The 24,812-nt window shown below is 42.6% G+C and overlaps 1 protein-coding gene across 1 annotated transcript; it reads left to right on the top strand.

Annotated features, from left to right (window-relative positions):
- The first annotated feature begins 1,364 nt into the window (after positions 1–1,364).
- Positions 1,365–22,463, top strand: POLR1B (RNA polymerase I subunit B). Its single transcript, XM_055400710.2, has 15 exons — positions 1,365–1,622; positions 3,492–3,659; positions 4,106–4,252; positions 6,060–6,192; positions 7,018–7,154; positions 8,294–8,517; positions 9,209–9,380; positions 10,634–10,805; positions 11,993–12,274; positions 13,404–13,537; positions 15,427–15,597; positions 16,163–16,319; positions 19,103–19,299; positions 19,895–20,148; positions 21,056–22,463. The coding sequence occupies exons 1-15, from the start codon at positions 1,446–1,448 to the stop codon at positions 21,936–21,938; spliced, it is 3,408 nt and encodes a 1,135-aa protein (XP_055256685.2). The 5' UTR covers positions 1,365–1,445; the 3' UTR covers positions 21,939–22,463.
- Positions 22,464–24,812: the final 2,349 nt, after the last annotated feature.

Raw genomic sequence — 24,812 nt, 5'->3', positions numbered from 1 at the left:
ATTGGAGGGACTGACGCTAAAACTGAAGCTGCAATACTTTGGCCACCTCATGCGACGAGTTGACTCACTGGAAAAGACTCTGATGCTTGGAGAAGGAAATGGCAACCCGCTCCAGTGTTCTTGCCTGGAGAATCCCAGGGACGGGGCAGCCTGGTGGGCCGCCGTCTATGGGGTCACACAGAGTCGGACACGACTGAAGTGACTTAGCAGCAGCAGCAGCAGCTGGGAAAGGTTGGGGGCGGGAGGAGAAGGGGACGACGGAGAATGAGATGGCTGGATGGCATCACCGACTCTGTGGAGATGAGTTTGAGTGAACTCCGGGAGTTGGTGATGGACAGGGAGGCCTGGCGTGCTGTGATTCATGGGGTCGCGGAGAGTCGGACACGACTGAGCGACTGAACTGAACTGAACTGAACCCTTTAAATGGGTGTAGTTTATTGTGTGTCAGTTATACCGCAGTACACAATAGAGCTGTTAAACGCACATACACAGGAAAGATTCAGATGAAAGACAGCTGCAGACAGCCTCCGATAAATCGTTTTCTGGGGCGATGAATGGAATATAGGATTTGCAGAGACTCAAAGGATCCCTGGAGGTCCAGTGGTTAAAAGTCTGCATTTCCACTGCATAGGGCACAGGTTTGATCCCTAGTCAGGGAACTAAGATCCCCGGATCCCTGGGTTGGGGAAGAGCCCCTGGAGAAGAGAATGGCAACCCATTCCGGCGTTCTTGCCCGGGAAATCCCATGGACAGAGGAGCCTAGCGGGCTAGAGTCCATGGGGTCGCAAAGAGTTGAACGTGACTTAGCGACTAAATAACTAAAGGATCTTAGGGCTAGGACGCCCGCCTGCACACACGTCGCCAGCTCCCGCTCAAGACTCGAGTCTAGACGACGCGGGGAGAGGCTAATGGCGGGAGGACCACCGCTAGCCGGTCCCAGTGATGAACCTTCCCGACTTCACAGCTGGGTAGACAGCCGTCGGTTTGGTGCCCAACTGCTTTTTCCTTGAAGCCAGGACTCTGGTTGGGTGTCACCCCGAGAGTCTGCATCAGTATTTGGATCGCAAAGTGGTCAAGGAAACAGAAGGAAATCTTTGAACACCACTCTCCGCCGGTCCTAAAGCGCAAAGGAAAGATGGAGATTTCACACACGGAACTGTCCGTGAAGCGCATTTCCGCTTTCTGAGAGGAGAGCGGAGATCTACAGGGGTGGACGCCGGAAGAGAGGAGACGGGGCCGATCCGCTGCGCTCCGACTCTGCAGAGTTTTGGACCGGCCCATTTGCTCCAGAGTATTAGTTTCTAGTCGACTCTGTAAAATCGGAGGACCCAGGGCCGGCTGACCAAGACAAACTACATTTCCCAGCAGGTAGTGGGTGCTGGGCGCCGGGCATTCTTTCCGGCGCGTGTGGAGTAGTCGCTGGTGCCAGGTGTGCAGGCAAACTCATGGATCCCGGCGGCCGGTGGCGAAACCTGCCCAGTGGGCCCAGCCTAAAGCATTTGACCGACCCCTCTTACGGGATCCCGCGAGAGCAGCAAAAGGCAGCGTTGCAGGAGCTGACGCGGGCGCATGTCGAGTCTTTCAACTACGCTGTGCGCGAGGGGCTCATCCACGCGGTGCAGGTGAGCCCGGCATCTTCCCAGGCGCTCAATTCTGGGTTCTCCGGCGCCGCTAGCCCCTACTACAGGCGGGTGGAGCAAAGGGGCTTGGCGGCGGATGGGGTGCGGGGTGTGTGAGGCGCTGGAGAGGAAGAGGGAGAGGTGAGTGAGGCTGGGGGCCTGGAAGAGGGAGGGGGAGATCCAGGAGACGCGGGAGTGGGGCAGAGGCCCAGCGCCGGGCTGTGTCGAGGAAGGCGCCAGTGAGGCATTAAAGCGAGATTCAGTGGGAAACCTTTGGTCCTCCTTAAGAGACTGGTAATATCCTTCAGTTCAGTTCAGTTCAGTCGCGACCCCATGAATCACAGCACGCCAGGCCTCCCTATCCATCACCAACTCCTGGAGTTCATTCAAACTCATGTCCATAGAGTTGGCGATGCCATCCAGCCATCTCATTCTCTGTCGTCCCCTTCTCCTCCTGCCCCCAACCTTTCCCAGCATCAGAGTCTTTTCCAGTGAATCATTAGGTAACATTTACTCCAAACTAAAGTGATTGGTCTAGAGGGTGATGGTAGCAGGCTTCAGGTGAAAATAATGGGGTAGGGTCTCATTTAGTAAGCATCCCGGTGTCTGCGGGCACTGGGGTCTGACAGTGAGGGAGAGGCAGACCTGTGTAAGAGACAGTTCTTGCTTGCGATCCTGTTTTGGGTGGAGGTAGTGGAGCTGTGATGGAGAAGGAAATGTCAACCCACTCCAGCTGTGATGGAGAAGGAAATGTCAACCCCTCAGCCTGGTGGGCTGCCGTCTGTGGGGTCGCACAGAGTCGGACACGACTGAAGCGACTTAGCAGCAACAGCAGCAGCAGTGGAGCTGTGAAGGCAGTCAGTGGCAGTACTCTAGAGCGATGCTCTTGCCAAGGGGCTATGTAGGGTACTTCGGGGGAACAGAGGAGGGAGGTGCAGCTAACGCAGGGCAGGAGCTCATGAATCCAAGAGAAGAGTACATTCCCTCCAGGGAAAGTGCAGGAGTCTCTGCCGTATGCTTTTGTTGAGTAGGGCTTGTTCTGCAGGAGGGGTGGAGAGAAAGCCGAAAGCTGCGCCAGTCTCTGATGCTTGAACTCTCTTCTGCAAATAATGGGGGAACCATTGAGGCTTCTTCGAAGATTAATATACTGCTTCACCCGTTTGCAAAAGATGAGATATTTTTGTCTGATGGGAAATAATTTCTATCATGCCTGGACTCATTGTATCATGTCTATGAGAAAGATTGTAAATCTACTTATAAGTTAATTGACCCTGGGATTTATTAAAACAAAGAAAGAGTCCATCTTTGAGATGATCAAGGAATGTTTGCACTAAAATGGGTTCTCTGGTAGCTCAGACGGTAAAGAATCTGCCTGCAATGCAGGAGACCCAGGTTCAGTCCCTGGGTCAGGAAGATCCCCTGGAGGAAGGAATGGCAACCCACTCCAGTATTCTTGAGGAACAGCTTAACGGGACTACAATCCATGGGGTCGCAAAGAGTTGGACACTGCTTAGTAACTGAACAACAACATATGCACACTGTGGAGCAGAGATGAATTAGGAGTTTGGGATTAACATATACATACTACTGAAGTCAGGTACTTGGTTCAGAGAACAGCTTTGTCCCATAAACAGCTGTATCCCTAGAACCTGTTATAGAATCCAACCGTTAGTAGACCAAAGAAATCTCCTTAATGCTGTTTTAGATAGTTAGTGAGGATATGAGTAGACCAGATGTAGTGTTGGCTCTTTTTAGATGTGTTGCATTAGCATGATAGCCATCAGTGCTTGTAGAACACTTGAAATTTGAAAGAGCCTTTGAGAGAAAGTGCCTTGAAAGTGCAAGCAATTGACTGTCTCCACTGTATTTCAGGCCGTCCCTCCCTTTGAATTTGCTTTCAAAGATGAGCGGATCTCTCTCACCATTGTGGATGCTGTCATCAGTCCTCCAGCCGTTCCCAAAGGGAGCATCTGCAAAGAGCTCAACGTTTATCCAGCAGAGTGCCGAGGCCGGAGGAGCACCTACCGGGGAAAGCTGACAGTGAGTATGAATGACAGCTTGCGACTCACACACTGTACATTTTTTTTAATAAGCCCAGTGCCTAATACGGTTTATACCAGAATTTGGCTTTCTCAGTGCTGTCATCCGAGAGATCCTATCTTTTAAACCTAAAGCATAAAATAATTTAGTTTATGGTCCTCTGCCTTAATCTTTTAAAATACTCATCTATTCTATTTTTTATATACATTTTTTTTTCAGTATTCTATTGTGGTTTATCACAGGATACTGAATATAGTTCCCTGTGCTACGGAGTTTATCCTTGTTGTTTATCCATTGTAAATGTAATAGTTTACATCTACCAACCCCAAAGTCCCAGTCCATCCCTTTGTCTCCCTCCCCTAGAATACTCATTTATTCCTACAGATCTAGATAGTCCCCCCCCCCTTTTTTTTTTGAATTTTTCTCTCTCTCTTATTTTCACTTAGGCCGATATCAGCTGGTCAGTGAATGGAATCTCAAAAGGAGTCATTAAGCAGTTTCTGGGCTACGTTCCCATCATGGTGAAATCCAAGCTTTGCAACTTATACAACCTTCCTCCAAAAGCCCTCATCGAGCACCATGAGGAAGCAGAGGTACCTATAGGGGAGCCGTGCCCTGAAAGACCCGGTGACAGTAGAAAGGGCCAGAACTGGGAGTGCGAGAACAGAAAATTTGTCAGGGAGTTCAGTTTTCTTTCTCTGCCTTAATTTCTAGATAGGTAACAGGGGCCTTGATGTCTTGTCTGTGCTCTGTGTAGGCTTCATAATAAGTCTCAGATGAGACAGTGTATGAAAAAGAACACTCTAGGGGCTTCCCTGGTGGTCCAGTGGTTAAGACTTCATGCTTCTACTGCAAGGGGTGCGGATTCAATCCCTGGTGGGAGAACTAAGTCCCACATGCTGTGTGGCATCAGCAAAAAAAGGAAAAAGAGGAGGAGCAAATGGCAACCCACTCCAGTATTCTTGCCTGGGAAATCCCATGGTCAGGGGAGCCTGGCCAGCTACAGTCCATGGGGTCGCAGAGTTGGACATGTCTTAATGTTTAAACAACAGCAAGATGGATTTGTCAGTTTCTGTTATGTGAGTACTATAAGAAGCTAAATATTTAAAAGCATGATTTGTGATTTAAAAAAAAGAACTCTCCAGTTAGAGAATATTACTATTTGTGGGGTATTATTACCAATATTACTATTGGTAGGTTTTTCCTTAATTTTCTGAAGGATATATATTTAGAGATGCATTTGAATTTTTACAGCTCTCTCAACATTTTAACCCACAAAACTTGTCTAATATGTCTGCTTTTCCTACAGTCGAACTCTGTGGATGTATTAAATGCCTCGTATACTCTCCCTTCAGCATTTCCTTCAGCTGTGTTAGGTGGCTTGGGTTGAAGTAATCAAGATGTGCAGACTCTGCCTACAACAGGGAGACTGTATTATGTGGTGGGAAGAGGCCTTTGGTGGCAGATCTGGGTTTGACAGCCAGCTGTTCCACTTTCCCCTTGTGCACCTTTGGGAAGTTTAATCTCCCTGAGGCTCAGTTTTCTGTTTTGACAATGGCATGTAGTTCTCCCACTTGGGCTGACATAGAGCACCCAGCAGATATACCTGCTGTGTATGTGTGTGTGTATGTGTGTGTGTGTGTTCGTGCACGCATGCGTGGACTCAGTCGTGTCTGACTCTTGCAACCCCGTGAACTGCAGCCCACCAGGCTCCTCTGTCCGTGGGATTTCCCAGGCAAGAATATTGGAGCAGATTGCCATTTCCTCCTCCAGGGGATATTCCCAACCCAAGGATCAAACCCACATCTCTTACGTCTTGTGTCCCCTGCATTGGCAGGTGGATTCTTTACCACTGAGCCAGCAGGGAAGCCCATGCCAGGTTCACAGTAGCTCCTATGTGATATTGCAGAAATATGTTATTAACTGGAACTTATTAAAAATATTTTCCTGTTTAGCTTATCTGAATTTCTGATTTCCAGAGCTTTCATACAGTCAAAAGTTTTTAAACTTATTTGAGAAACTGTACTCGTGTGGAAGCAAAACCATTACTGTTTTCAACTTTAGACTTTGGAATAAATTGTTTTTGGTTCTTAATGTCGTTGAAGAGTGCAGTCATTTTAGGGATAAGAATGTGGCAGGTTGTGTCCAACCTGTCTGGTTGAAGGAATTACCATGATTTCCTTCCATACTTTTCTTCCAAGCCTCTACAGCCTTTTTAATGTGCCTGAGAAGATTTAATTAAGTCACCAGTTTCCCAGGGACCCAGGGTTCCTCTTGCCCAAGGGCACTCCTTGTGCACATCTGATTGGGACTGAGGGTGATACTTGCACTTGGTCAGTGTCATGTTTGCAGGTAGTTACATGTCTTCATTTAAAAATTTTTAATTCATCTGTTTGGCAGGAAATGGGAGGCTATTTTATCATCAATGGCATTGAAAAAGTCATCCGAATGTTGATTATGCCTCGCAGAAATTTCCCCATTGCAATGGTAAGACCAAAGTGGAAAAGCAGAGGGCCTGGCTATACTCAGTATGGTAAGTTGCAGGGATTTTTGGAATGTTCTTTCAGAAATATTTAAGCTGTTTTATTAAAAGTAGATGTATCTGTGTAGAGTCTGATATTTTTCTCTCATATATATAATTTTTGGTTTGTTTTTCTGTTAAGCAATTCTGTGCTATAAATTCATAGTGGGACACCTACTTTCTGCTGTGTTCAATTTTTTTTTTTAACTGAACGAACATTTTTAAAGAAATAATTTTATTTATTTTTTATTGTGCTGGATCTTCGTTGCTGCACAGGCTTTTCTCTAGTTATGATGAGTGGGGGATACTTTCTAGTTGCAGTGCATGGGGTTCTCATTTCAGTGACTTTGCACAGGCTCTTAGGGTGCTGTGGGCTTCAGTAGTTACCGCATGTGGGCTCAATAGCTGTGGCTCACGGGCTTAGTTACTCTGTGGCATGTGGGATCTTTCCAGATCTCAGGGATCAAACCCATGTCTCCTGCATTGGCAGGTGGATTCTTCACCACCATCAGGGAAGCCCCTGAACATGGGTTTTTATGTTATTGCTTATGATACTGAAGGCTGGCTGACTTGGCCAGAGGTGGGTCTGGGCCTCTGAATTCTTCCAGTTCAGGGGTCACGGCATTCGCCTTAGTCTCTGATAGTAACCTGACCTCTGTTTGATCACTCTCTGTGACAGGGCCTGGCTTCTCAAGATAGCATTTTGCAGTCTGGAGTCCTATAGTTAAACAGTTTATTCTTACAATTGAGCTAAAAATCAGTCTCTAATTATAGCTGTGGATACTATGCTAAATGGTAGTGTTGCTGAGTTTCTGATTATCTGCTCTGTTTCAATAGGAGTTTCAATGCACTGTGTGAGAGAGGAACATTCCGCTGTCAATATGAATCTTCACTACTTGGAAAATGGCACGGTTATGTTGAACTTTATTTACCGGAAAGAACTGTTTTTTCTTCCTTTGGGATTTGCACTTAAGGTGTGACTTACTGAATATACTTTTGTTAGGAAGCGAATCGTTGGAAGCGCAAAATGGATAGATCGTCCTCATCAGCGTTCATGTTATGCTAATATCCACTGCTCCATAACAAGTCACCTCAAAATGCAGTGGTGGAAACATGACTAAATATTTCTCTATTTCTGTGGTCAGAAATTTGGAAGTAGCTCCTGATTTGGGCAGTTCTGGCCAGGGTCTCAGGAGGTGGCAATGAGATGTCATTGAGGGGTGCTGTTGTGTAGAAGGGTTGCCTCGGGCTGGAGAACCCCCTTCTGAGGTCGATCGAGCGTGGCTGGCAAGTCAGTGTAGGCTCTTGGCAGGAGGCCTTAGTTCCTCTTCACAGGCCTTTCCGCAGGCTCCTTGAGGCACCTGTCTTCCCCAGAGAGTTCTCCAGGAGAATGAGGCTGGAGCTGCAGTGCCCGTCACGACCCAGCCTTGAGAGTCACACTTCAGCTTCTCTGCTATACTCCCTTGGTCACACAGGCCAGCCATGTTCAAGGCGGAGGAGACCAAGGTTGTGGGTACCAAGAGGGAAGGGTCATTGGGACATCTTGGTGTCTCCCATACAAGTGTGACTCTTATTTTGAAGAGCTCACTTAGATTCAGCAATAGTAGAGGGCTGATTTTTCTTAGGTTTTAAAAAGAAATTGGAGAGAACTATTACTAAATGATAAAGATGGTTAACAATTTTGAAAAAACAACTGTTTTTTGCAAATACATGGAATTTAAAAAGATGCTAATGATGACCCTATATGCGAGACAACAAAAGAGATACAGATATAAAGAACAGACTTTTGGATTCTGTGGAAGACGACGAGGGTGGGATGATTTGAGAGAATAGCATTGAATATGTATATTACCATATATGAAATAGATGACCAGTCCAAGTTTGATGCATGAAACAGGGCACTCTAAGCCAGTGCACTGGGACAACCCAGAGGGTTGGGATGGGGAGGGAGGTAGAAGGGGGGTTTGGGATGGGGGGACACATGTACACCCATGACTGATTCATGTCAATGTATGGCAAAAACCACCACAATATTGTAAAGTATTAACCTTCAATTAAAATAAATTAATCAATTACATTTTTTTAAAATAATCTTTTTTTCTTTCTTTTCTAGGCACTCGTCAGCTTTTCCGATTATCAGATTTTTCAGGAGCTTATCAAAGGAAAGGAGGATGACTCTTTCTTTAGGAACTCGGTTTCTCAGATGTTAAGGATCGTAATGGAAGAGGGGTGTTCCACACAAAAACAGGTCCTTAACTATCTGGGGGAGCGCTTCAGAGTGAAACTCAGCCTTCCTGACTGGTACCCGAACGAACAAGCTGCAGAGTTTCTGTTCAAGTACGTGAAACTGTTTCTTAGGTTTGGAGGGTATCTGTGGTTATCAGTATGGATATACTTGGGGCTGGTGAGTCATCTGGAAATCAGAATAGCCCTGGGGGTGGGATTCTGGTGTAGCAAGATAGGGGCTAACTTTGTTCCTGCAGCCATCCTCACCTTTCTCTTCCTGCTAGCTTCCTGTTTTATATTGTACTTTTAAGGTTTTATGTTGAAATAACTTCAGACTCCAACTCACCAGTTTATTAACATCTTTCTTACTTTCTCTGCATATACATCGTTTTTCTTTCTGCGTTATCTGAAAGCTGCAGGCATCATGTCCCTTTATTTCCCTAAGGCTGTCTTCTGTATCCACTGTTTAATTGTTAAAGGAGCCCTGCTGTAGTCCTCCACTGAGCAATCTGTAGCCACAAGCCACATTCAGGGCCATTTCAACTAAGAAACTGAGTTTGTTGTTGTTGTTGTTTTTTTATTTTAATTGATTTAAATTTAAATAGCCACTTATGGCCTGTCCCTACAGTTCTAGATTTTGTGAGTCTGTTCTGTTCTTTTGCTAATGTTGCCAGCAAAAGTGAAAAGCAGTTTTTGGAAAATGACTGAGGACGTCTGGGGTAAATGTGGATTGGGGACCTTGGCTAGCAAGACATCGAATAGTATCAGTAGCTGGATTGTTTTAAGCTTTCTCTTTCGGCAGCCAGTGTATCTGTATTCACCTGAAATCCAACACTGAGAAGTTCTATGTGCTTTGTCTCATGACCCGGAAGCTCTTTGCTTTAGCCAAAGGAGAGTGCATGGAGGAGAATCCTGACAGTTTAATGAACCAGGAGGTTCTAACTCCTGGTCAGCTCTTCCTCATGTTTCTGAAGGTAAATGCAGGCTGTTTCACCCTGGAGCATCGTTACCTCTTGTGGGATGGTGTGGCCATATTCAGCGGTATTGTTTCTTGCCTGCTTATAATTTCTAGTTTGAGCATTTTTTTTCTGTAGGGTTGTGGGTTTTTTTCCTTCTGTTTTTTGTTTAGCAGTAAGGGACTTAATCAGAGGTCTTAGCTTATGGTAGGTTCAGGACTTTTCTTTAGTATCTTTATAGATGCTAAATAAAAACTGTCAAATGTTGGTCATAACATCAGTGATGAAGTGTAAATGGCCAATATACTCACTTATAGTCAGTCCCCATTATTCACAGATTCTGTACTATTAAATTCAACTACTCACATTTATTTTTAACCCAGCAATATCAGTACTTGCAGCACACTCTTGATCATTTGCAGACATGCACAGAGTACTGAAAAGTTAGTTTTCTGAGGCACAAGGCCCAGCTCAGCTCTGATGAGCAGTAAACGAGTGTCTCCTCAGTGCCATGTTTTTCACATTTTTCTGCTTTTTCTGATGATTTTGCTGTTTAAAATGACCCCCATGCTCAGTGCTGAAGTCCCTTTCCATGGTCCTAAGCTCAAGAAGGCTGCGTTGTGCCTGCCTTATAGAGGAGACACTTGTGCTAGACACACTTTGTGCAGGCGTGAGTTATGATGCTGTTTGCTCTGAGCTCAGTGGTAAAAGAATCAACAGTGTAAACTAAGATGTCTGTTCACAAACACAGAAAACAGGGTCATGTGTTGATCAGTTGACAAATATGTTGTCAGTAAATGAAAACTCACTGACGTCTGCCCCTGCATTTCCTCTGGGAGCAGGGGTTCTGTGCAGTGTTCACAGAGACGTTGTAGGATGTGATTACTGTAAATAATGAGAACTCTGGGTGTCTGTGTGTGTCTAGGGAGAGAATGTTATAATAATTTTATAAGAAAGTTGATTGGATAGCATTTTATATTTTTAATATTATCCCTAAAAAGATTTTAAGAGATAATGACAGGAAAGTAAAAATCTCCAAATTCATTTTCAATAATTAGGGCTTCCCAGGTGATGGCAGTGGTAAAGAACGCGTCTGCCAGTGCAAGAGTTGCATAAGACATAGGTTCAATCTCTGGGTCGGGAAGATACCCTGGAGAAGGAAGTGGCAACCCACTTCACTATTCTTGCCTGGAAAATTCCATGGACTGAGTAAATATGAAATTTGTGGTTAATTAAAACACCTAAAAAATAAACTGTTTTTCTTATTTCAGGAAAAATTGGAAGCTTGGTTAGTGTCTATTAAGATAGCTATAGACAAGAAGTCTCAGAAGACCAATGTGTCCCTAAACAGTGAAAATTTGATGAAGATTTTTAGTCTGGGAATAGACCTTACAAAACCATTTGAATACCTTCTTGCTACTGGGAATCTACGTTCTAAAACAGGTGAAATTAAATAGACTTCATTTTGTTACAGTTTTCAAATTATATGCTTAACATCAGTTTGTATATTTCTATGAGAGATGTCTTAAAAGTGAGCTGCTCATTAAAGACAGATTTCAGGTTGTGAATTTTGACAGGTATATATTGGGCTGAAGGGCTTGAGGTTGTCTGTATAGCTTAAGTCTGATTTTAATGATCAAATGCATTTCCCGTGCCTCTTTCTTGAAAACCGGAGACAGCTTAGATCTCTGAGGAAAGGTTAACTAGGTGGTAGTCTGGGAGGGTTTTTAGACACACCCATCCCTAAACCAGTTGTATCAGAACAACTGGAAAACTTTACAAAGTGGTTATTGAAGGCCCAGAAATCTTTTTTTTTTTTTAAGGAGATGATACTGATGCAAATTCCTTACGGGCTAACAAGTGCTTGTGTGTTATACAACTCTCTCTGGGATGAATCCTGTTTAATTACTTGCTGTTTTGTTACTTATTTATGTTTTTCCATAGAGATCATGTGGAGGAGATGGGGAAACAGTCAAGGCTAATACAGTTTGTGAAATCTGGGGCTTTTTACTGTATTTTTATCTTTGTAAACTCTTCCCCTCACCACAGCTGAGTAAACTTTGTGATAACCCACTCTGTGATCTCTCATGTGGGCTTCCCACATGGCTCAGTGATAAAGAACCTGCCTGCTGACGCCTGAGTCGGGAAGATCCCCTGAGAAGGAAATGGCAACCTACTCCAGTATTCTTACCTGGGAAATCCCATGGACAGAGGAGCTTGGCACACTACTCTCCAAGGGGTCCCAAAGAGTTAGACACAACTTAGCGACTGAGCATGCATGATCTCGAATGTGTTCTGAGGTTTTATTATCTTTTCAGTTCAGTTCAGTTGCTCAGTCGTGTCCGACTCTTTGTGACCCCATGAATCACAGCACGCCAGCCCTCCCTGTCCATCACCAACTCCCGGAGTTCACTCAAACTCATGTCCATCGAGTCGGTGATGCCATCCAGCCATCTCATTCTCTGTTGTCCCCTTCTCCTCCTGCCCCCAATCCCTCCCAGCATCAGAGTCTTTTCCAGTCAGTCAACTCTTCGCATGAGGTGGCCAAAGTATCTTTTCAGAGCCTCCAATAAAAGTAGGCTTTTTTTTTTCAGTTTATTCCATTTTTCAATGATGTCTGTTTTATTAAGGTCTTGGCTTCCTGCAAGATTCCGGACTTTGCGTCGTGGCTGACAAGCTGAACTTCATACGCTACCTTTCCCATTTCCGCTGTGTGCACAGAGGGGCCGATTTTGCTAAAATGCGGACCACCACTGTGCGCAGGCTGTTGCCGGAGTCCTGGGGCTTCCTGTGTCCCGTGCACACCCCTGACGGGGAGCCCTGTGGTCTGATGAACCACTTAACTGCCATCTGTGAGGTCGTCACACAGTCTGTGTACACAGCATCTATTCCGGCTCTCCTCTGCAACTTGGGTAGGTGGTGCGTGGCAGTCAGGAGTCTGTCTTGTTTGCTTGTGTGGGTTTTAGAGGTGCAAAGCTATTAAGTTGTGCTTCTCTGGGGTTTGAGCAGAGAATTCGTATAAGGGTGATGATGTCATACTGTGGATAACTTGTGCCATTTTGTGAAGCACCTGCTGTCTTCAGAGGGTGTTGACAGCTCATGGGTGAGTGTTCTTTACTTAACTAGAGTAGATTCTTGTTATTTGCAGTACTTCTCTAAGTCACCACTGGCACTGCATTAGCAGACACTGAGTCACTGGTCCTGGGGAAAAGGTTAGGTTCCTGCATACCTCTCGTGACAGCATTTTCATCGGCTGATGGGTCCGTAACCTTGCTTTATGCGTTTCTGTTTAAAGATGCCTTATTTAATATATATTGTTGATTCATTAATACTGAGCTTTCAGCTAACTATAAGCTCATCTAACATGTAGTTTTTTCATAAGGCGCGGCAGAGCCCTGTGCTTCGGGGCTAGCACTTTGGCACTGTGCTTGAAGGCCATTTTAAACAGCAAAAACACAAAGATGCGAAAAATACGGCACCGAACAGTGCAGAAAGGACCCTTGTTTGCAGTATGAGCTGAAACTGTGCATCCCCTTGTGTGACCTCAGCTGGAAACATGTTTCTGGTGACTCAAAATTTTCACTAGATGTCCTCAAATGATGCGAGAAGGGCCACTAGTATTGATGCTGGGGTTACAGATACATTTTAGCAAGTTGGAAAATTTATGGTGTGTGAATAATGAGCAAATATAATTAGATTTGGTTAATATGTTTACCTAGATCAGAAACAAAAATATAAAAGGTATACAGAAAAAAGCCTCCTTTATACCCCTGTATTCATGGGGTCATGGAGAGTCGGACATGACTGAGCGACTGAACTGAACTGATACCCCTGTCCGCCTGTTCCTCAAAGCCAGAGACCCTAGATCTGGGGGTCCTTGCTGAAAGATTTAAATGTTTCCTCAAGCAATGTGAAAACATTCTGGTCTAGAGACAAGGTGACTAGATGTCTAGAAAGGTAAAGCCATTGTTGAATCTGAAGGGAAATTTAAATGTTGGGAAAGCATCCTGATGAGATCATTTCATTTGTTCACTTCACCAGGGGTCACTCCAGTTGATGGAACTCCACATCGGCCTTACAGTGAGTGCTACCCTGTCCTGCTGGACGGTGTCATGATTGGCTGGGCTGATAAGGAGATTGCCCCTGGCATTGCCGATTCTCTCCGACATTTTAAGGTGATCTTGAGTCTCTGTAAATTGTTTTGTCCCTCCATCTTAGGTTTTCATGTCTTTCCTAGTTGTTGAGGTAGCCTCGGGTATTATTGAGTATCAAGGGATTGGAGGTCAGAAGCTGATTCTGGAATTGCCCATACTGTCCTTCTTGTGGCACCATCTTGCCTTACACTGACCTCATCGGTTAGGGACAGTGACAGGTATTTGAGCTACATGCATTTTTTTGTTTGTTTGTTTTACTTTGATAATTTTACACTGAAAGCATGTTTGAGCAGCTTAGAGAGCTCGCATCTGCCCATTACCCAGATCCACCAGTTACGTTTTCCCCCACGTGCTTTATCATTTGTATGCTCTATAAATACTATGTACGTTTTACTTCCAAACCATTTGAAGGCAGTGTACAGACATGTCTCCTTTTCCATGAAGATTTCAGTGTATATTTTCTAAGAACAAGGATTTTCTCTTTATTAACCACAATGCACTTAAAAAATCTTAGGTTGGTGAAGTCTGCAGCTGATACTCAGATTTTTTTTGTCTGGAACCCAGTCCAGAATCCCATGTTACATGTGGTTGTTGGCGTGTTTCTTCAATCTCCCTTAATCTGGGACAGTTCTTCAGCCTTTAATATCTCACTTTTTTGTTTTTTAAAGAGTATGGGCCAAATTGTGTACACTGTCTCTTGATGTATGTAGCTTTCTTATGATGAGACTCAGGATAACATTTCAGGAAGCACTTAATGTAGGCTGGTCTCCTGGCTGCTGATGTTAACTGTGATCACTTTGAGATTGTGTTCTTTAGTCCCCACACACAATTCTTTTGCTTGTATACCTCGCCTATGGAGAAAAAAATCGTGAGATTTCCTCCTTAAACATATTAAAAGAATTATATTCATTCCCTGACAAAGATCATTCTTTAATAATAAAGATGAAAAACAAGTCTTCCATTCCTGGAATAAATCCCACTTGGTTATTATTTTAATACCTAATAAATACAGATACTTTCTCAATTTTATTTAAGATTTTTTAAAAAATCGACATTCACAAATTTCTGCTTGATAAAAAGCATTAGAAAGTTTTCCTTGGTGTTCAGTGCTCTGGAGCAGTTTGCACAACAGTGAGTCCTCCGGTCTTAGGTCTTCTAGAATTCACCTGCGAAGCCATCCGGCTCTAGTGCGCTCTTTGGGGCAGCTCCTTGATACCTTTATGTCTATTATAAGTATTAGAGTAGTAGTATTATAAGTATTATATAATACTTAAATATATGTTATACTTATTGCCATAAGTTCTACTGTACAAATTTCGTTATTTTTTCACATTTCTGTGATTTTATTATTTCTCCTTTCACCCAAGCATTCATAGAAGGTTTGTTTGTTTCTTAATTGCCAAGTGGAAGGGCTTTTTCACCGAATACGTTTTAAAATAACACCAGTAATCTTACACTTTAGACATCAGCCACCAGAATCTCATTTACTATGCTTACCCACACATTCTTGGTTTCCCTTTTGCGCAGTCTCCGTTGTTACTAGTTTGCCTGATAGTGAGATTGAGTCCCCAAGAAAGTAGGGCTTTTGCCAGCTCTCAGTGTGGGGTGAACAGCCATCTGTGGGGGGCTGAGGCTGGCAGGGTGCTAGGTGTGTTACCTGCAAAACTTTCAAGATGTTGCTTTTCATGTTAGATCTCCTCCACTGTACCCACCTTCTAGGTGGCAGTGGGGTGGGCGTCACTTATTCTTCATTGAACTCTTTTTGTTGAAAACAGGTCTCTAGGTGTGTTACCTGCAAAACTTTCAAGATGTTGCTTTTCATGTTAGATCTCCTCCCCTGTACCCACCTTCTAGGTGGCAGGGGGGTACACGTCACTTATTCTTCATTGAACTCTTTTTGTTGAAAACAGGTGTTGAGAGAAAAAAGAATTCCTCCCTGGATGGAGGTGGCCCTGATCCCCATGACAGGAAAACCAAGTCTGTATCCAGGATTGTACCTTTTTACCACTCCTTGTCGACTGATGCGGCCTGTACAGAACTTGGAACTAGGCAAAGAAGAACTGATTGGAACTATGGAACAGGTACATAGACCCCTGTGATTATATAATATGCAGCTTTCAGAGACTCAGTAACTGTTAAAGTGTTACAGTTATCATGACAGTCAGGCATTTGAAAGAAAGTCACAACTTATTTTCTGCCTCCTCTGTGATCAGCATGAAGCAGTTTTCATGCTTATCAAACCTGAGAGGATTGGTGGTCACCTTAGCTGCCTTTCCCATCCCACTCAGCTCCCCAAGTTTCTTTGCATCCAGCTCTGCCTTTGGTGGTGAGACCGGAAAATTCCACTAAAACCACTCACAATCTTTGCTTACATCTCTGTAGTTGAAAAACTCTAGGCTTTGTGCTAGCCTAGAGGAAAAGGAGGAAAAAATTTTTCGTCCTTCCTGTCCCCCTTCATAGCTGAACCAGGGTAGATTTAGAATGAAATATTTAAGACATGTTATTTCTCACTGTGCATCCCTTCAGTGTTCGTGATACTGGGTGGGTGGGAAGATTTTCTTAAATCTGATCAATAGTAAGAGCTCACACATGTTAGCAGTCACAGTTACCTTGTGCCTTGGACTTCCTGGTCCTTCCTCTTTCCAGATCTTCATGAATGTTGCCATCTTCGAGGATGAGGTTCTGGCCGGAGTCACAACACACCAGGAGCTCTTCCCTCACAGCCTGCTGAGTGTGATCGCCAACTTCATCCCTTTCTCAGATCACAACCAGAGTCCGAGAAACATGTATCAGTGCCAGATGGGTAAGACGGAGCACAGAGTGGTGGTGGTCACAAAAGAAAACGGACTGCAATTTTTAACTCTGAGATAACTTCAAACTCAGAGAAAAGCTAAAAGTTGGAAGAATAGTACAAAGAACTTCCATAGACCCTTCACCTAGATTTTGCCTCAGTTGCACTGTTTCCTATTGGAAAGTGAGCTGCTCCTTTACCCCCTGAACATCCTGCTGTGTACTTACATAACCAAGGACAATTACTAAAATCGGGAAATTCAACAATAATATTATTATATTATTTTATAGCATATTAACGTTTGTGGAAATTTTTCCCTGGGTAGCACCTAGTCCAAGACCATATGTTGTATTCAGTTCTCTTGTCTCTTTAGTTCTTTTAAGTTAGATCTTTAGCCTGAAATGTCTGTCTTACCTTATTTTTTAGAAAAAGATAAATTTATTTTGTACAACGTCCATCAGTTTGGTTTTGCCTAAGGTCCTGTGATTAGATTTGTTAAGAGTACAAGCCGTGTGGTCACCCGTCATTATCGTCTCTAGTGCTTTCTTTCATTCATGCCTGGTGATTCAAGTTTTCATGGAGTGTCATTTCAGCCTGAACAACTCCTCTTTAACATTTTTTTATAGCTCCAGGTTGCTGGCTGCAAATTCTCTTAGTTTTCATTTATCTGAGGATGTCTTTATTTCATCTTCACTTGCAGAAACTGGATATACAATTCTGATTTGACAGGACTTTGGGGTTCCCCCCTCCCCCAGCACTTAAAAGATGTTGTTATGCTCTGTTTTTGATCTTTTTCATTTCTAATTAGAAGTCAGTGGTTATGTGTATTATTGTTTGCTTGATTATAGTGTTATTTATTTTTCTTCTGTCCTTAAGATTTTCCCATTATTTTTGGTATGTAAGCTGATTGACTGTGATATGCCTAAATATGTTGCTGTTTGTATTTATCTTGCTTGGAGTTTGCTGATCTTCCTAAACCTGTTTTAGAAAAAATTAAGTCAAATCTGTAAGATATTCTGTCATTATTTTAGAAATACTGTTTCTGTCTCATGTCCTGAGATGTCTGTTATGCATCACATATGTTAAGCCTTTTAACACATTATTGACCGGAGGACTTTTGCAGAAGCTAAGGCATGTGGCCGATGATTTGTTATGTAAGTTAATATCGAAATGTCTCTGGTAAATAACATTTGGATAACAAAAGACATACTAATACGTCTCCAGTCAATAAGTTGTTAATATTGTCCCATAAGCCATTGAATTTCTGTTCTCTTTTTTCCATCTTTTTTTCTTTCTTTCTCCTTCAGATTGGGTCATTTTATTGATTTGTCATATTCACTGACTTTTCTGTCATTACTGAATTTATATTTCAGATACTTAATTTTTTAGCCTAGAGCTTCCATTTGTTTCATTTTTATAGTTCCTGTTTTATCTGAGATTCTGATCTCCATTCCTTGTGGACGTATTTTCTGTTACATTTTGAGCACAGTTGTAACCGGTATTTTAAAGTCATTACCTCCCAATTCCAACATTTGGATCATCTCAGGATCAGTCTCCACTGATTGTATCTTTCTTGAGTCTAGGTCACGTTTTCCTGTTTCTCTGTATGTCTAGTAATACTGCATTGTATTGTAGATGGAAAATATGTGGTAAAGACTGGAATTCCGTGGTGGTCCAATGGTTAGGACCCAATGCCTTCACTTCTGGGGCCCAGGTTCAATCCCAAGTTGAAGAACTAAGACCCTGCAAGCCGTGTAGTCAAAGGAAAAAAAAAGTGGATTCTATTCTGTTCCTCTGGAGAGGGCTGGTTTTTCGATTTCTGGAAGCAAGCTTCCAGTGGTTGAAATGTGCTCTTTAGCCTTAGCTGGACTGCTTATGTCTGTCCCACCCTGCATAGTTCTGGAGTCCACCAAAGATTTGGACTGCTGTTCTGACTGGGCCATCAGACAAAACATAAAAAACAAAACATTCAAAACTGAGAAAACTGGAAATTCGCTCAGTGCAGTTCCTTTTGTCCAAGTGTTAATCCCTCCCTAGTTTGTAATTTCCTGTGGTTACATTCCAGTGCTTTCAGCTAGTATGTTTGTATGTTATTGGCTTTTGTTTTTCTTCTGGGTCTTTTACTTATACATGTTGAGAGTGGTTTTGTAGGAGTGGCCCTCTCTTACTAGAAGGTGCAAATCTCCTTTTCTGTTTTTTAAAAGTTCCCCTATGTATATATTTATCTATTTTCTAAAATCATTTTGTTTTGAATTGATTCTCTGTACTGTAAGGAAGTACAAAAAAGAAACTTACCTATCCCGTACCTGACTACCCACAGTTAACAAATACTGACATTTTGTTCTGTATGTGTGTGTGGGTAGGTGGATGTCTGTGTAAGAAAGTAATCTAATTAGGTAATAATTACTGTCACTCCTCTCCCACCAGTAGTAGTAATATCTTGTAGTTTTGTATGTATCCTTTAAATCCTCTTTTTATGCTTTTTTTACATTACACGTTTCCATAAACTAGGTCTAGAACTGTTGGGATTGTGTGGCAAATCTACACGAATATATCCTAGTAAATGTCATTCCCTACTTTTTCTCACTCAGCATTGTTTTCATGGTTGGGTCATGTTCATACACATTTGTCTACTTCATTTTCACACCAGGTATTAGTCTGTAGTAAACATAACCAGCACGACTTTCTCATTTATTCATTCCCTTATGATGAATATATGGTTTCCAATTTTATATGTTATCTTTAACATCAAGGGGGAAAAAAACCAAAATGTTAATTTTTTTTTCCCTTTGTAGGTAAGCAGACCATGGGCTTTCCACTTCTCACTTTTCAAGATCGATCAGATAATAAACTGTATCGTCTTCAGACTCCACAGAGCCCTTTGGTAAGACCGTACATGTATGATTATTATGACATGGATAACTATCCAATTGGGACAAATGCCATTGTTGCTGTTATCTCTTACACTGGCTACGATATGGAAGATGCCATGGTAAGTGCTGCCAAGAGATGTACTTCCACCCTTTCTCAGTTTTAACTTTTCTGTTTACCGTCAGATCACTGAAGGAGTATTTCTTACGTGCCCGAGTACCTAATATTTGGTGTATGAATGTTCTATTAATTAATTCCTGGTCTAAGTTAAAAGTGACAAGGGGACTTCCCTGACGGTTCATTGGTTAAGACTCCGTCCTCCCAGTGTTGGGGGCACAGGTTCTGTCCCTGGTTGGGGACCTAAGATCCCATATGCTGCTCAGTAAGGCCTCCCACCCCACAAAAAAGTGACAAGCTTTGAGGGATATCACTAGATATTTCATATGCATATAGCCTGCATATTTGAGTACACAGTACAAGTAGATGTCAAGTGAATGTAGTCTTAGAAATATCTACTTTTTATATTTATGTATGATTGGGTTCTAAGCCATCTATATGTGTCTAGATTTTAATAGTTAGCATAGATGATTTGGGAGATGTGGAATTTTAAAATCAAATGCCCGTTATCCTAAAGCAGTAATAATGCTAACCAGCTTCATTTTGAAAACGCTCATTTGGCCTCAGTCTGTTAAATTAATGACCCTCTGACTTCACAGATTGTAAATAAGGCCTCCTGGGAACGAGGCTTTGCCCATGGGAGTGTCTACAAGTCTGAATTCATAGATCTGTCTGAAAAAATTAAACAAGGAGATGATAGTCTGGTCTTTGGAGTCAAACCTGGAGACCCACGGGTTCTGCAGAAGTTGGACAGTGATGGATTGCCATTTATTGGGGCACAACTGAAGTATGGAGAGCCATATTACAGCTACCTAAACCTCAACACCGGGGAAGGCTTTGTGATGTACTATAAGTAAGTTTGCATACTCGGGGCTGTTTTTTGTGGACTATTTCCCAGTGAAATCTCTGGAAGTCAGTGAATGCTATTTTTCAACTGGAGAATTTTTGGAGTAATACAAGGGGTGGCTTAGTTATTAACTGAATGGACGTTTCTTATATGAGATGAAGTTCTGTGGTCTGCTGTACTGCCTTTGTTTCCCTACTTTTCTTGTCAGTCTGTTACATCTGTTGAGTTCCATCTGTGATTTATTTTACAACTTTTATTATTCAAACTTGATCATCTCTCTCAGACATGTTGTTATAATGTGTCTTAGCTAAAAAGTTGAATTCATTATCCCTGTTACTAAAACTGGAGTTTTTAGGTCTCAGCTGCCTTTCTTGCTACTGTTCTTCCAATCACAGTTCTGTAGTGAATGTCATCAATAGCCCTGTGCATAAGTATTTTTAGGGATACCAGCTGTATTTGTAGTGAAGACTAGAGATAAGAATAATTTTTGCAACTATCCATTATGAAGCACTAAATATTAATATATCAATAAAAGTATCTCTAGACATTTATTTATTAAACAACAGAAATTTATTTTCTCACAGTTGTGGAGGGTCAGAGTCCCAGATCAAGGTGAAGGCAGGTCTGGTTTCCAGAGGCCTCTTGGCTTGCAGGTGGCCGCCTTCTCCTTGTCCACACGTGGTATTTTTCCTGTGCACGTATGCTTCTCTTGTCTCTCCTTGTATCCAAATTTCGTCTTCTTATGGTGACACCAATTATTAGATTGCATTTGGGAGGGACCAGCCTAATGGCCTCATTATTAACTTCTATTACCTTTTTAAAGCCCCGATGTCCAAATACAGCCACATTCTAAGGCACCCTCTATTCATTTTAACAAATATTTTGACATTCTGTCCGGTTTACTTTTTCCTAGGAGTAAAGAAAACTGTATTGTGGATAACATCAAAGTGTGCAGTAATGATACCGGAAATGGCAAGTTCAAGTGTGTGTGCATCACGATGCGAGTCCCCCGGAACCCAACAATTGGGGATAAATTCGCCAGTCGTCACGGGCAGAAGGGCATCTTGAGCAGGCTGTGGCCAGTGGAGGACATGCCATTCACCGAGAGCGGGATGGTCCCTGACATTCTGTTCAACCCCCATGGTTTTCCATCCCGCATGACCATAGGCATGCTGATTGAGAGCATGGCCGGCAAGTCCGCAGCTCTGCACGGGCTCTGCCACGACGCGACCCCCTTCATCTTCTCAGAGGAGAACTCAGCCCTGGAATACTTCGGCGAGATGCTGAAGGCCGCTGGCTACAACTACTATGGCACCGAGAGGTTGTACAGTGGCATTAGTGGGCTGGAGCTGGAAGCAGACATCTTCATAGGCGTGGTGTATTACCAGCGTTTACGCCACATGGTCTCCGACAAATTCCAAGTGAGGACCACAGGAGCCCGAGACAAAGTCACTAACCAGCCTATAGGGGGGAGAAACGTCCAGGGTGGAATCCGTTTTGGGGAGATGGAGCGGGATGCCCTTTTAGCTCACGGTACATCTTTTCTCCTCCACGACCGCCTCTTCAACTGCTCGGATCGGTCAGTGGCCCACGTGTGTGTGAAGTGTGGCAGTCTGCTCTCCCCGCTGTTGGAGAAGCCGCCCCCATCGTGGTCCGCCCTGCGCAACAGGAAGTACAACTGTGCCCTGTGTAACCGCAGTGACACCATTGACACCGTCTCCGTGCCTTACGTCTTTCGGTATTTTGTAGCTGAACTGGCAGCTATGAACATCAAAGTGAAGCTGGACATCGTTTAACCTGACGCAGGTCTTTTGGGTCAGGACTGCTATCAGATTAAAACAAGATGTTGTTCTGGTGAGGCTATTAGTAGTTATTACTCTGGAGTTTTTCATGGTTGTCAGAGCTGTCAACTAAGACCTGGCAACTCATAAGGCAGACTTTCTCAGTTGCTCTAGTATAACTACTGAAGGTGACTTTCAGTATATTTGTTCTTTAAAAATCATACATTGACAAATAAAAGGATATTCAAGGAAAAGTCTGTCTGACCCCAGGTTCTCTGCATCTTGCTTTCAGCAGGCAGTGACTATCAAACATTTATCTGTCCATGTGGAGCAGAGCAGTTCAGTATAAACACAGTGTAAGCATGTATGTAATTTTATATTTTCTTACATTAAAAAATAATAAGTAGAAATTTTTAACAGCTTTATTGAAATGTATGTTTACACAAAAAGTGCACATATTTAATGTATATAATTAGGTGGGTTTCATATACCTGTGAATGATCACCACAGTCATGGTAATAAACATCACCTCCAAGTTTCCTTGTGCCCCTTTGGGTTGTTTTTTGGTGTTTTATGGTAAGAACACTGAACTTGACATCTATGCTATGGACTATGGATAGAACAAATTAATATATCGCTCCATAAAAAGTTATTCAAAAAATTGATGTGTGTCTTCAGAAACTGGGTCTTTGAATAACAAAAAAACAATGTCTTTATTCAAAGTGAAAGTTGCTCAGTCATGTCCGACTCTTCGTGACCCCATAGACTATACAGTCCATGGAATTAACCCAAGTCTCCAGCATTGCAGGCAGATTCTTTACCAACTGAGTTATCAGGGAAGCCTACCTTTACTGAAGGAGTGAGAAAACTGAATCTGTAAATAACATGTCTATGAGTGAATGGTTGCTAAAACACATAAAAAGATATAACTCAAAATTGAATTTTATACTTATGTGACTGTAACAAAAATGTATCTAAAAGAGCTATATTCAACATGGAATGATATGGAATATATTAATATCTATGAATGGACAGTTTGTATAAAACAATTTACTCAGAGGAAATATCTGAATACAAGAATGATTGGATCTTTTAAAATAAACTACTGTAGAGTGGGAACAACTATACACACCCAACTCAGCTATCTGCTATGTATCTATAATAGGAAAATAGAATATAGAAGAAAATATTTCAACATAGAAATTTCTACCTACATAAATGAATATATCTTTTATATCTCCATGAATGAAGAGTTTGTGAATCTAAATAGTGTATCTACTAAAAGGAAGGATTTATACACAAAAGTGAGTGATAGAAAATATGTCTAAATGGCATGTTGGTAGAAAACAAAAAAGGTGTCAGGAATTCCCTAGTGGTTCATGTGTTAGGACCCCATGCTTTCACTGCAAGAAGCCTGGGTTCAATCCCTGGTCAGGGAACTAAGGTCCCACAAAAATGCAACCGAAAAGAAGGGGAAAAAAAAGCTGTCTACTGAAAGGAAACATCTATATAACACATACTATGAATCTGGAATAAAATGTGGCTAAAATAGAAATGAATATATCTACTAAAGAGTATAGCTGAATGATTGCTTACTTATCTCTGAATTGAATGTTGGTGTAATGATGAGTGTATCTAATCAGAATGAGTGATGTGTTTGTGAACACAAGTGATGTATATGAAGTATTAGAATACAAGTAACTTTCCCTATTAATAGGAGGATTTAGAAACAAGACTGAAAGGTTTCTTCCCTATGAATGGGTTGCTGGGTGTCTGCAGAAACAAGCTGCCACGCTGAATGATGTTTTATGTCTCTATGAATGGAGTGTTGGTGAACCCAAATGAATATATCTACTCAGATAAGGTACATACAAGGTCTATGTGTGAGAAACTCATGTGTAAATATATATAAATATATAATCTCAATTAATGAACAAGCAAAAAATTACTTAAAGGAAAAATACATTCAAAAGAATTATATGTTACGCAACTTGCAGAAAAGTATCTTCAGTGAGAGGATAGGGCTAAACATAACACTGAGTAAGTAACTTATATCCATGAATGGAGTGTTGAATAATGAAAGAATTTGAGTATCTCAAAGAAGTAAATACCCAATTGAATGGCAGATTTTGGTTCCTAGTGATACCCATCCCTGGGTGCTGCTAGAAGCCAGACCTCTGGATCGAGCCCACTTGGAGACAAATCCACGGGACAGGTTCAGCCTTCAATCCCTCAGGCAGTCAAAATACTTTCACCTAAATTCCTAATGAGAAACCACTTTTGATTCCATCTGTCGTGTGATACAAGAGGCTGTATCACAGGGCAGTGCCACGGCCCCACCTGTCTGGGCAAGTGGAGAACATCCAGCCTTAGACTTCTCACCCTCACCCAGATTTGTTAGGGGTCCTGCATCACTCTTTTTATCAAGCTGCGCAGCATGTGGATCTTAGTTCCCCGACCTGGGATGGGATCCATGCCCCCTGCATTGGGAACCAAGTTTTAGCCACTGGACCACCAGGGAAATCTCTATCCCTTGCCACTCTTGGCACATCTTCAGGTTATAGTGTTGGTGTAACAATCCTGCCAACTCTGTCCACCCAACTTTGCCCTTGAAACACGGACCTGCCACACACCTAGTGGTTGTAACTGGTACTGCGTGATGTATTATAAAAACACGTTTCAGTAGCTAGTGATTCTCTTGATGGTAAGGGTTGCTCCCACTGGGAAAATGTTATGATGACAAAGCAGCAATGGGATGAGCACACTTCTAGGACCTGTCTGGCACCCCCAGCCCAGCCATGTGGTGTGGGAGAAGCAGTGTAGGATTAGAGGGGAAACCACTGCACTGACATTTAAAATGTGGTGGAGGCAGGTATGCCTAAGAAACCA

The sequence above is a fragment of the Moschus berezovskii genome, chromosome 11 (genome assembly GCF_049115385.1).
Source record: "Moschus berezovskii isolate FMDL1 chromosome 11, NW_MosBer_1.0, whole genome shotgun sequence".
NCBI classification, from domain to species: Eukaryota; Metazoa; Chordata; class Mammalia; order Artiodactyla; family Moschidae; genus Moschus; species Moschus berezovskii.
Note: the sequence above shows the minus strand (reverse complement) of the source record. Positions and strands in the feature narration are given on the sequence as shown.